Source organism: Equus caballus, chromosome 6 (genome assembly GCF_041296265.1).
Source record: "Equus caballus isolate H_3958 breed thoroughbred chromosome 6, TB-T2T, whole genome shotgun sequence".
Lineage (NCBI taxonomy): Eukaryota > Metazoa > Chordata > Mammalia > Perissodactyla > Equidae > Equus > Equus caballus.
This window is the reverse complement of record NC_091689.1, coordinates 75,790,127-75,802,614: the sequence shown is the minus strand read 5'-3', so window position 1 is coordinate 75,802,614 and position 12,488 is coordinate 75,790,127. Positions and strand designations below refer to the sequence as shown.

At 37.5% G+C, this 12,488-nt stretch overlaps 1 protein-coding gene across 13 annotated transcripts in view; it reads right to left on the bottom strand.

The window, feature by feature from the left end:
* Positions 1-12,488, bottom strand: part of TMEM117 (transmembrane protein 117) — a 432,585-nt gene that overhangs the window by 65,070 nt on the left and 355,027 nt on the right. For all 13 annotated transcript variants that reach the window (XM_070271274.1, XM_023643408.2, XM_070271272.1 and 10 more), the window contains one exon: positions 7,501-7,660. In XM_070271274.1, coding sequence (XP_070127375.1) covers positions 7,501-7,660 — 160 coding nt within the window. The remainder of the gene's footprint in view (positions 1-7,500; positions 7,661-12,488) is intronic.

Sequence of the window (12,488 nt, the reverse complement as noted above, 5' to 3'; positions counted from 1 at the left end):
AGAGGAATAGAACTACCCCATAGAAACACCCTATATCCCTGATACTCCATTAAGAGTAGTTACAAAGTATTGACCCACTGACCTGGCGAGAGGATATTTGAGATGAATGTCTGTTTGTAGGGCTTATATTTAGCATCTTCAATAAAATTCTGACCTGAAGTACCACCATATTCTGAGTTTGAAGCCTGCCCCAGAGGAGCTGGGGGCCTGATGAAATGACTGAATGTGTCAGTCTTCGACATTGCACTTTTTTATCATGTACAAGCGGTGCAATGACAAGTGGCAACTAGTACACATGACTCGAGGGCCAACCATGATACACACACCCCAAGATGGGGGCGACGGATATGGCTGGAATATTCTTTTAGGGTGATGATCACAGCACCTGGAAACAACAATGTATCCACTGGAAAAATACAAATTTGAAGGAGTTATATCTTGTTGCCTCAGTGTGGCTTTGAAAAAATTACTGCTCATGTGCAATAGTGTACGTCTTATAGCTTCCCAGTTTCTTAACCATGTTCTAGCTCTCTTCTTAAAAAACACCTCAGGGACCGAAGAATTTAAATTGGGATAAAACTTGAATGTCTCCATTTTCCACTTGTTCAATCAAATCTTATAATTCCTTCAAGCTACAGTCTTTCCACATTATCCATCAAAACTCCAGTGAGCTTTCCCGCTCACAATAATCCCTCATAGGACTTATTGCTTGTTTTGAAACTGTGATCTACATCATATGCTAACCAGACTATTTGTTTCATTTTCGAGTGAGTGTGTGTATTACTCCGGTACCCATGATTGAATCCTATCTTTTTGGTCTGATAACCCCAGTGCTTCCAGTTCACCTAATACCTTCTGAAATTTTCCTGACATCATGGGTCACCTGCCACGCATGTTCTCTGGCAACTCCTACACACTGCCCACTTGGCTGGACTCCTTCATGCTGCATGGACATGACTTAACCACAGTAAGTCTGTCTACTATTTGGAGGCCAGTTGCTGGGACTACTAATAAAGACATTGAGATTCCCCTCCATGATTCTCCTGGAACCATCTCTCTCTCCACTGGACAAGCAGTGACATCAGAAGCACAAAATCATAACAGTAAATAAAGTTATGATTCAACCTCTTAGGCACGAATCATGAAGAGAGTAGGCATTTATGGTTAATCCAGGTACTCCTGAAATTATAAGCCCTTATTCTATGTCATCACTTGGGACCTATAACAGAAATTACCATTACAGTGTTTTCAAATAGGAGCATAACCCTTGAGTAAGAAAAATGATGTAAAACTAGTGTGAAGAGCAGTTTCAAATACTTTGAAGAAAGTTATATAAACTAGTCCCAAAGCTAAAGAACATGTTAAAACTGGTGTACAGACATTCAAACAACCTTTTCTTTCTAAGTAGCCTGTAAACAAAATCATTTGGAACAATTTATGCTGAAAATATATGCCAACTTGTCAAAACACCCCAGCTATTTAATTAAAATAGGTTCATGCTTGTTGCTCTGCCCTATGTTCTAAAGCGATTGATTCTACTTTCAACAGCTCTGACCTCAAAAGAAGTGCCCTGCTAAAGTCAGGTCAATGCAGTTTTAAAATAAACTCTACCAAGTCATAACATCTGTTTTTTACATCAGTCAATCTACTTCTAAGAACCACGCATGAAACAGAAAACACATTTTAGATGTTACACAGTGAAATGTCTGTAGAATGCAATTTTCATAATTATTTCTTCTGTGCATTAAGAATTGCTTTTCAGGAAATATCACTTTTCTCTAAGTGCTTTTCAACCAGGCCAAAGAGTCCTTTTTAACACTTAACTGAGCAATTTTTCAGGTTTTTATGTGGATATTTAATTACAGTAAGACCACACTTTGGTGGAAATGACCTAATCTAATATTATTGATGGTTCATTCTCCTGCTGTTGGTAAACATTTTACTTCTTGAAAAATCTCACGTTCTTTGGCTTTTCTGAAATAATGTTACGTTCATTCCTTTATTTCATTCAGCAAAATATTTATGGTTAAAACTGCGATGCACTGAACAAGAGCTAGCTACGGGAATGAAAAATTGAAAAAACATACTTCCTCTCCTCAAAGAGTTCACACGTTACAAGAGATACGCAGATACGAAGGCACCAAGGTCCTAGGCAGGTACTTAGATAAATTACAAGAAGGAGAAGTGTTGAAAAGATGTTATCTAACGCGTGAGGATTCACCAAAACATGATCCTTGAATCTTCTTCCCTGTAAAAGTCTCTCCTCTAGAAGACTTCTCATCATTTTGAGCACATAAAGATATTACATATATAATGTATATTTTATCTACGTTATATACCTAGTTATATACATAACTCTAAGATGCACACACACACACACACACATACGGTGATGAGAGAAGCCTTCTAGAGGAAAGGCCACTAAAGAGAAGAAAGATTGAAGGGAATCTTTCTATACTTACCTATAAATTCCCAGCAACTTGCCTTCTCATGGCTTCCTCTGCTTCCTGGGCAACTTTGCTCAGCAGATGCTATCTTGATGCTACACTATATTGATCCAGTTGTGAAACTCAACAGTTCTTTAATCTTCCCTGCATGAATCCCTAGAGTTCAGTTATGTAAAGGATTTGTGAGAGATGAAGAATAGACGGAAACCTAACAACAGATATAACCATCAGCCCTCTCGGTCATTACCACTGCCTAATCCCGCCCACCTCCACCCATCAACACACTCTGGAGAATTTCAGTGGCTCCTCATCTCATCCCCAGCTATATCCGCCTTTCTGACTCCTCCCTGCTCCTCCATTTCATCCCCTTCCTTTCCCTTCCCTCTTTCATTCTCTCTCTTCCTGCTAGTAAAAAGCACAGAACATTCTTTATCTTATGAAGAGAAACTTCGCTTTGAAAGCCTTCATATGAGCAACTGGATCCTGGGTGGGTGGAGGAGATGAATTTAAAAAGTGGCAATGGTGGGAATGTTTACTTTCTACCTGAATAATTCTTCTAAATAAAGACAGTCTTCCTAAAGTGTTTCCACTTTTCTACTCATATTTATTCTATTAAATTATAAATTCCTCTACGCAACCAAAAACTCCTGTGGACTGTGTCATTGATCTTTGATCTCCCCTCCCCTGTCCTCTGTCTCCAACACCTGATGGGATCATATTAGGAATTAATTTGTAACTGCTTTCAGAAATTAATGGGACAAAACTGAGTTCTTACCTTGATGATTATGATACTACTCCTAGCTGGAAAAAATTTTCTTCTCCATTGTTCTGCCTTTTCCAATTCTAGCTCCCTGCTCTTCTGCTCTCATCTCTTCTTTGAAGCTTTACCCTACTATTTTGTCTACACTGATCTCCCTCTCTCTTTTTTTTTTCTTTTGGTGAACTCCTAAGATTCTTTTTTGTTTTTCTTTGCTTACTCTAAAACACACCATATTTTTATCTCATAAGCAGAGGAGATGAATGGGTAGGACATGACTGTAAATTAAATACTTACGCAATGAACTGTAGGGGTATATAAAAATCAACTGACATAATTATAAATACTAAACAGAATTCAAGATAACATTTCCTCAGAGGGAAGTGTTCTTTACAATTTACTTCTCATGTTCTGTAGTAACGGGTGATTTATATGAGTCATGTTACATTTTATTGGCATCTGTTTATGCCTTAGTTCTAGTGACTTTGCTAGCTACAGAAAAATGTGATACAGCAAACAGTTTTCACAATAAATGTAGAAAAATCCTATTTAGTGAATATTCATAAAATAAATAATTATTCTTTCCCCAAAAGTATTCAATACTGACTTACTAATTTTGTTAGAATAAAACAGCTGTAGCACCATATTGCAATGATTTCTTTTCTTTTTTTTACCAAGCTTTAAATTTCTTTTGATAGTGTAAGCTGAATTTTCCAGCCATTAGAAAAGCCTAGGGTCAATTGCCTTTAAATCACTTAAATAATTCTAATGAGGGCAAATCTTTTAGTGAAACTACTCCCTCCATTTCCACTAATTTTGCTACTTTTCTATTTTTCTTTTGTCTGAAATATGTGACTATGAAATGAATTAGATCATAGTTTAGTTGCTAATGGACTTGTTAGGATACTTGTATTATATATTTTTAAATGTCTTGAATATATATGCCTTCTGGGGCTCTGTTTCCTTAAATTCACTCTCGTACCACACGCACTAGTTCCCGGAATGTCAATATGATGCTCCCAAAGGGAGACAGAGTTTGCATGAGACTCAGTGCTGAAAGTCCACTTCTTTATCCTCATCAAGTAGTTATTACTCTGGGCCTACTGCTGCCCACGTAGGGCTTTGTATTAGGGAAGCTCTGGGGAGATATAGCTATAAGCTATGGTTCCTGCTCTATAGAGCACGAAAAAGTAAAATGCTGATTTGCAGTTCAGATAAAAAGTGGTGCAGGAGTTCCAAGGAGGAAGTAATCATGTAGTTTTAATGGGGGGGGGGGGCATTGAATGGTCCTCAATGGCAGAATCTAGATGAGGAGAGCAGGAGAGAGACACATCTTGGGAGGAAAAAGAGGTTCACAGACAACCTGGAATAAGCATGCTGTGGTCAAGGGCCAAGCAACAAGCCCTCTGGTCTGGGGCAGGGCTAGAGCATAGGAGACACGAGAGAAAACACAGTGAGGGCCAGACCATGGAGGGCACTGAGGGAGCGTGCCTGGAGTGTGGACTTTATTCTTGGGCAATGAGGAGTCACTGACAATATTTTTGGCTGAAAAGTGACATGTACAACACAGCATTTCAGATTGAAAGTTTACAAGGGTGAGCTGCGTAGGGTGTATGGGGCAAAGGGACGTCTGGAGGCAGAAGGCTCCATAGGAGATTATTTTACAACAGTATAGAGGAGAGTCAGGACTAGATTGGTGGCAGAGAAACTGAAGGAAGGATTGGGCCAGAAGAGACAGAACAAAAGATAAATCAGTAGGCCTGGCTGCCTGACTCAGTGTTGGGGGAGAGAGAAAAGGAGTTAGGAGATCCACTTTTTGGGCTCATTTTTGACGACTCCTTGTATTAGACATCTATTATAATTTGGCTTTTTTTTTTTTTTTTTCCTGAGGAAGATTCACCCTGAACTAACATCTGTGCCAATCTTCCTCTATTTTGTACGTAGGTTGCCACCACAGCATGGCCGCTGATGAGTGGTGTAGGTCCACACCTGGAAACCAAACCCAAACTGCTGAAGTGGAGCATGCCAAACTTAACCACTGGGCCACCGGGTTGGCCCCTTAATTTGGCTTTTGAGGTCCAGCCTCTCCCCTCTTTTCTTTGGGACTGCCTCACCCTGTCAGTTCACAAATGAGCACAGGACAATCCAGTCCCTTCAGTTCCCTCCCCAGGAATCTGGAATTAGGCCTGCCTGACAGCTGCAGAGTGGTCTCCCTCTGAGGGGTTGACTATTGTCATTTCCTTCCATTTGAACTGGGATGCTGAAAAAGCTGCTTTGCAGTAAGAGAGACAACAAAAGCAGAAGTGAGGGGAAAAAAAAGAAGATAAGAGATGGAGAATAAAAGCTGGGTCAGGGTTCCCTGTCACATTTTAGTCTTTGCTTTCATGAGTCCCTAAAGTGCAACTGCATCGCTCTTCTTTAATTCTGTAGGACATCTTTATAATGCAGTAATACATCCCCCCTTTGATTAAGCTCACTTGGCAAGGATTAAGCTCACTTAGCAAGCCTTCATTGGACCCAAAATGGTCCAAACTGATATATTCCTCAGCACGAACTCTCCACCTTCAGTCAATTGGTGCTCTGGCTACTCTTAACACTTCAGTACTTTACTGACTCCACATTTTCATGCCATTTCCTTCATCTAGAATGTCTTTCCCTTCCCAATCCTGCTGACTCCGCCTGTATAAATCCTGACTATCATTCCTTTCTTCCACTTCTCTTTATTAAGTACTTTTTGGGTGAGTCCATAATATCTATAATGTAATGTTACATTTTCCCACTTCGAGTCTCTGATTTTAGAAAACTTATTGAAAGAATAACTAAAACTACATAAAGGGGGTAGAAGATGATATATGGTAGTAAGAAATCTGGAAATTTATGCTGTCACATATACAAATTTAAACAAATTCAAAAGACAATGGTCTACTTGGCTGTTAATACCTTTGACTCTAAGGTGGGTTCAAAGAGGTACCAGTAGGTCAGTTGGCCAAAGCAGACATTTTACATAAGAAAGTATATTAGTTAGGAGTATTAGATGAAAGAAGATAAAAATAGCCTTTAAACAAGTAGTGCAAGATACATTATTGGATATGTGCTATAAATTCAATTTTATAAATATCCAGATGAGGTCTTACAGCAAATAACAGACAGATACGAAACCCGCCAATGCTTTCTTACTCAAAGTCCAGGGCTTTCTCCACTGTGCTAAACTATCACACAGGTAATATAAAGAAATACATCAACCTTTAGGTGAGACAGAAAATTCAATTTTATGTAAGTTTTTAAAACAATAATGTATTGTCAATCTTCATCCATTAAAATAGTAATATACTCTAGGAACCATCTTGAACCTAATAACCTGAGCTATAATATATGCCAAAAAAACCAGACTGTTATTCTCTTGTAAGACATTATAAAATCTCTTATAAAGGCCTCTTTTGCCTCTAGAAATGAGAAAACCAATCTGCTATCCTGTGAAATCTCACATCAATTCAGAACACAATGGAGTTGACTTCCCCTTCAGCAACCACACGTAGCCTTTGTTCGGGTGACTTATAATGGCTCGGGAGGGGAAAATCCAAAATTACCTTATGAAAGCAAGAATAAAATGTCTAGCAAATGGATGGACATTTAATGAGCAAGATAAAGTGCCAAGAAATAGTTAATGTCTCTTTCTGTTCCATTCAAAGGAAGACTCCTAAGACCCCAAAGCATTGACGCCAGAAGATTACATGAGTAGTTCTGGTTAGTGCAATGCTATTGTACAAACAGTCTGTTGCTAAGCAGGGCAGAAATATTGTTTACATGAAAATGGAATGATCTCTGGTGAATACTGAAAGAAAGTGATAATTTCCATAACCAGAAAAGGCATTTTTACATCATTCCATTTCAACTGCTATAAAACCCTGAGTTGCTTTGGCAATTGCTTATCCTTGCTTTGCTGGCTTTATATCCTGCTCATCTCTACAGCGTTCCATTTACTAAATGATAGGGTTTTTGTTGTTTTGTTTTTTTCCCTGAAGGCTTGGCAGAAAACTTCACCACGGTGTATGGTTTCTAGGGGCCCACCTTGCAATGTTCGTATAACGAATTTTTGGTGCCCCTCTCATAAAAGCCCACTTGGCTTATCCTTCCAGTAAAACTGCTGAAAATATGACCAGAGAAGGTCCCATTAATAGCAACTGTAAACCATGCACTGCTCTAGCTTTATGAAGCCTTTCACTGTATAGTGTTGCTTATACTGAGAACAAAGCATAGAGCTGCTTCAGTGAAGGAGGGAGACACAAAGACACTTACCTGCATTACAATAAGGAGGTCAAAGACCAAGATGAAAGAAGCCAGGAATGCTCTGGAAACTTCATCACTGGGCAAAAATCCCCGATTCAGCTTGTCCCAACTGATCCAGTCAGTTGTAATGACAAGCACAACCACAGAAGTCAGAGTAAAAAGAACTGTCCTGCAACAAACAAGACATTCATTAAAGAGCATTAGATATAATAATATAGACAATGGGGAATGCATGTTATCTGTGCTGTATTAAACGTCTACTCCTTGCCCAGTACCTACCCTAAGGCATAGTCACCAAAAGGAAGATGAAAACAGAAGTAAATTAAGTGCTTTCTTTCAAAAGTAATTAGATAAAGGTATGATAGCATCTCTTCCAAGATTTTCCCTAAAGAACATTAAGATAATAATTATAGAACAAATAATTAACAATAAAAATTACAAATGACCTTAGTTAGTGCAATATGTATAGTCAAAGAGAACATTGGTGTGTAGCTTTCATTACATGGACATCTTTTACTGAGGGTAGGGCTCATACATATGTAAGAGCAGAGGCAGGTGGGGAATGGGTGAGGAAGTCCTTGGATTCCATTATCATCCTACAAAAGAGAGGTATAGTCAGACTGGTCCCCACAGCCTGATGAGCTCCACAGAGGAACCATCTCTACATGCCAACAGTGCTCATAAGACTCATGTCATAGATGACTTGTGGCCTAGTGACTTGTCTAGATCATACCATACCTCATCACTCATTCTTTGTTATAAGATACTAGGGGCCTGAGATTTTCTCCTACATATATATATATATATATATTTTTTTTTTTTTTAGATTTTTTATCTTTTCTTTTTTCTCCCCAAAGCCCCCCGGTACATAGTTGTATATTCTTCGTTGTGGGTCCTTCTAGTTGTGGCATGTGAGACGCTGCCTCAGCGTGGTCTGATGAGCAGTGCCATGTCCGCGCCCAGGATTCGAACCAACGAAACACTGGGCCGCCTGCAGTGGAGTGCGCGAACTTAACCACTCGGCCACGGGGCCAGCCCCTTCTCTTATATATTTTTATAGCTCCCATAAAATCTTGCATAATTATATGCAGATGGAATTCAATGAATGTTTGTTGAAATTTTAACAATTACATTTAAGTTTTTATAAAAATAAAAAAAATTACTTAAATTAGTCTATGGTATTGACATTCACAGTAAATTTAAATTGTGAGCAGTGAAAATTTACTCTGCTGCAGAATTGTTTATAATATAGTTAAACCTCTGCTTTCAGAGCGATATTGGTATCTGGATATCATTTTGAATTGTAAAAAGGAAAATAAAAAAGAACAATTATTTTGAAAATAATTTTAATCTGAAGGAAGAAATAAAGAAAAAGGAAATAAAAAAGAAAAGAAAAATGGAAGAAAAAATATAGAGGTGAAATAATACCTTAGAAGAACACACATCCATTTTGGCAATTACCAAACTGTTTTTGCCCTCTACTGTCTTATAATTGATAGTCAAAAAAGAATAATATGAACCATTCTAGAATTCTCTTTTCAATTGAACAAAGTACAAATTTCTAAACCCAAATTTTGGGTTTCCTTTTTACAACTTCTTATTTGGAACAAGTTATACTTTGATATATTGAATATAATGAACCCCTCCTCAGATTTTTCCTTCTCCGAGTAGAAAAGGTAAATAATTATTTTTCAATTTTTGAAAATAAAAATTTCTAATAAAACTCATTTATTTTATTAAAATTGCAAACTCTCAAAAGAATCTGACTTATGATCTCCAAAATATATATTACAGATTGTTTCTGCTACCTTTTAGAATACCTTTGATGATTTCCAGAAATTCAAATGGATTAAATGAGTATGGGAGAAATCCCAAATAATTATTAAAATTCAATAGAAAGAAATAGCAAATACTATGTAGTCAAACATAAGAATAATGGGATTTTAAAATACATTTTTCTCTAGGTTAAGTCAACTTATTTGTGGTTTTGTCTTTTTGAGTTTGAGAAACTCTAAGCAAATTTGAAGGAAATTACCACAATTTCTTTTGTCAGCAAGGAATATAATAACTTCCATGAAAGACAGATAAATATTGACTATTCTTCAAAGCTCCTTTTGGTAATAAAGGTATTTCCTCATCACTCTTGGCTTTTCAAATGTGAGCCTCACAAGGATGCTATGAATACATCCACTTCCTTCAGCACGGTTGAAGAGGTTGGTAAATAGTTGGGGCCCCAGTTCCCTCAAGCTCCCCATTCTTTGCTTCACCAGCCTTCTTCACAAAGCACCCACCCACCGCCACCCCCGCTCCTCCCCACCCCCCCCGCCCCCCACCACCAGCTGCCCTGTTATCCAGCACTACAGTGTGAAGCCTGGTGAAACAAGGGTACTCCAGCACCTCACTCCAGCTCTAAGGCCAGCATGCACTCTGTTGGTCAGAGCCTGTGGTTAACAGGTTAGTGTTTTTAATATCACTCCAGTATTTTCCCTAAGAGATGCCTAGGACTTCCTTTTGTTAGGACAGTTAATAACTTAGGAATTCATACTTGAATGTTACTTCATTGGTCTAAATATGTAAACTGATACTATAAAATTAAATACTCAGAGGCATATTTTAGGTGTCAAAACCTGGGAGTTCGAAATAAGTGTCTGCTGAGCAATCAGAAACCTCATCTATTACAAGATTTATAAAGGAGTTATTCTTATTCATGCTAATAGTCTCATTGCGAATAGCGTCATTAAAATTAATCATTAAAACTTTTTGGTAACTGGAATTTGTCGTAATACCTGTTGTGTGAGAGCTGCCTAAGACCAAATCTGCCCCAATTCGCCTTTTGGATGTTTGCTTTATTTGACATATTTTTTTATTATTTCATAGGTGTTTCCTGGCTTTATTAAGTACTTGTGTTTTGACAGAATACTGCTACAGATCTCAAGAAAAAGTTACTGGTAATATTTCATCACTCCAAAGGGAAATTAAAGGAGGTCTTCTGACTGATATTTAATATTTAATACTACAAAAAGAATAAAAATGGCAATCATTAAATATAAATGTATACAGCTCAGAGAGAGTGAGCCCTAAAAATAGTATCAAGAGAATGGAAAAAAGGAAAGGAAAAGAAGGATCAAAATACATTAATTGGTCATTTCACCTCCTTTTTTATATTCAGTGCCTTATCTAGATATAGCTGCAGAAGCAAATGTATAGCATATGGTTTGTTTTTCTGAGCCACTTCTTGTAAAATTAGATAGACTTTACCACGCTATGGTAATTCAGTCAAAACACCAGTTTAAAAGAGTGATGACTCAATTAGGTTATACAAAACGTCACTTTTATGTGAAACTGCTATGAAGAAAACAGTAATAATAGCAAACTACTATTACAGTTATATGTTACTTATTATGTGCCAGGCACTGGTACAAGCGTTTTATACAAATTGACTCGTATAGTCTTTACTACAACCCTAATATCATCATCACCAATTTACAAGTGCAGAAACTGAGTCACAGAAAGTTCAAATAACCTGACCTGAGTTACAGACTTTATAAGTTATATAAAATATAAGATACATGTGATATAAGATGATTCAAACCCAGGTTGACTCATGACTACCTGTGTCATAACCATTATACATATTGCCTCTTATACGAAGCATTTGAATATTACCTTCCTGTTACCATGTTTGTAGCTAGGATGTTGATTTTCCTTTTTCATTGTAAGTATCACATTGGAAAATTATCATCCATAAGTATTTAGCATTGAAAAGTAAAACTGACAGAGACTGACAAGGACTGACGGGAAACAGTTAAAAGGAATATTTTCATGGCAGTGAAAAATGGAACCTCGTGGATGCTGGCTATCGATACAGTATCCTTGGGTTTTTATTTAACCAACATGGTTGAAAAGATGTTTACTCTGGAGCATGATTCTTGGGGAGTTCCAGCTTCTCTTTTTAAGTAGCATCCAATTAAACAATTATCTAAATTATTTCCTTTCAGGCTGCAGCCAGAACCAGCAGGACATACTGGCTCATCAATTCCATGGTCTCTGGTTTCTGGCCACCAGTCAAATGGAAAGAACTCATACATAATTACCAGCTTGAGTGGTTAGACTCACTTTCATGCTTTGAAATTTACAATTTGTTTGCTTTTCCTCACTTCTTGCTAGCTCCTCTTAGATTAATAGGAACTGGAACGTAAGACCAAGAAGGGTTAACAAAGCTTTTTTAATCCCTTGGTCCCCAACATCTGGGGTGGGCTCCTAGGAACCACAGAGTTGTTGCTACGAAAGTGTGAATTTATATGTGCCCTATGAGTTGTCGGTGAAGTGAACAAATAAAATGCTTCCAGGGCGTTAGACTTGTTCGTGTCACAGACTGCCAGTGACAGAACCACCATGAGAATTTAGATCCACTGACTCTGAGCAAGGACTCACCCTGTAGTAAATCACTTTCTCTCTTCAGCTAAAAATCTGCAGATAGACTCAAAAATTTCATATCATCTTGATCTCATCTGGAAACATACTGATTCCATAGCCTCCTCAAATATTTATTATATATGGTGGTCAGAGACAGATTAAGGCATGTAAGCAAATCCAGATAATTCCTAAAACATGGTTCATTTCATAGTCTTAACTATTCCTTCATCCTAACTTCTAGATTTTTAAAAAATACTCAACCTGCATTTTAAGTAACTAAATTAGTTAATATTGTTTTCTCTCTTCCATTCATAACCACTTTAATATAGACTTACTGCACGTCAAATAGCCTAAAAGCAGGGGTTAAATCAAGAGAGAGAAGAATCGGCATTAGGTTCTATGGGCTAACTCACTGAGGGTTAACTACGACGTAATTTCCTTTAGATTAAACCAGGTAGCAGGAATGTATAGAATACTATAAGTTGAGCCAAGCAAAACTGCCAAAATTTGGCGACATTTTATCTTACTAAAAATAGCAATTTCCTGTGATTCAACATAATAAATATGCTTTTATGTGTTTT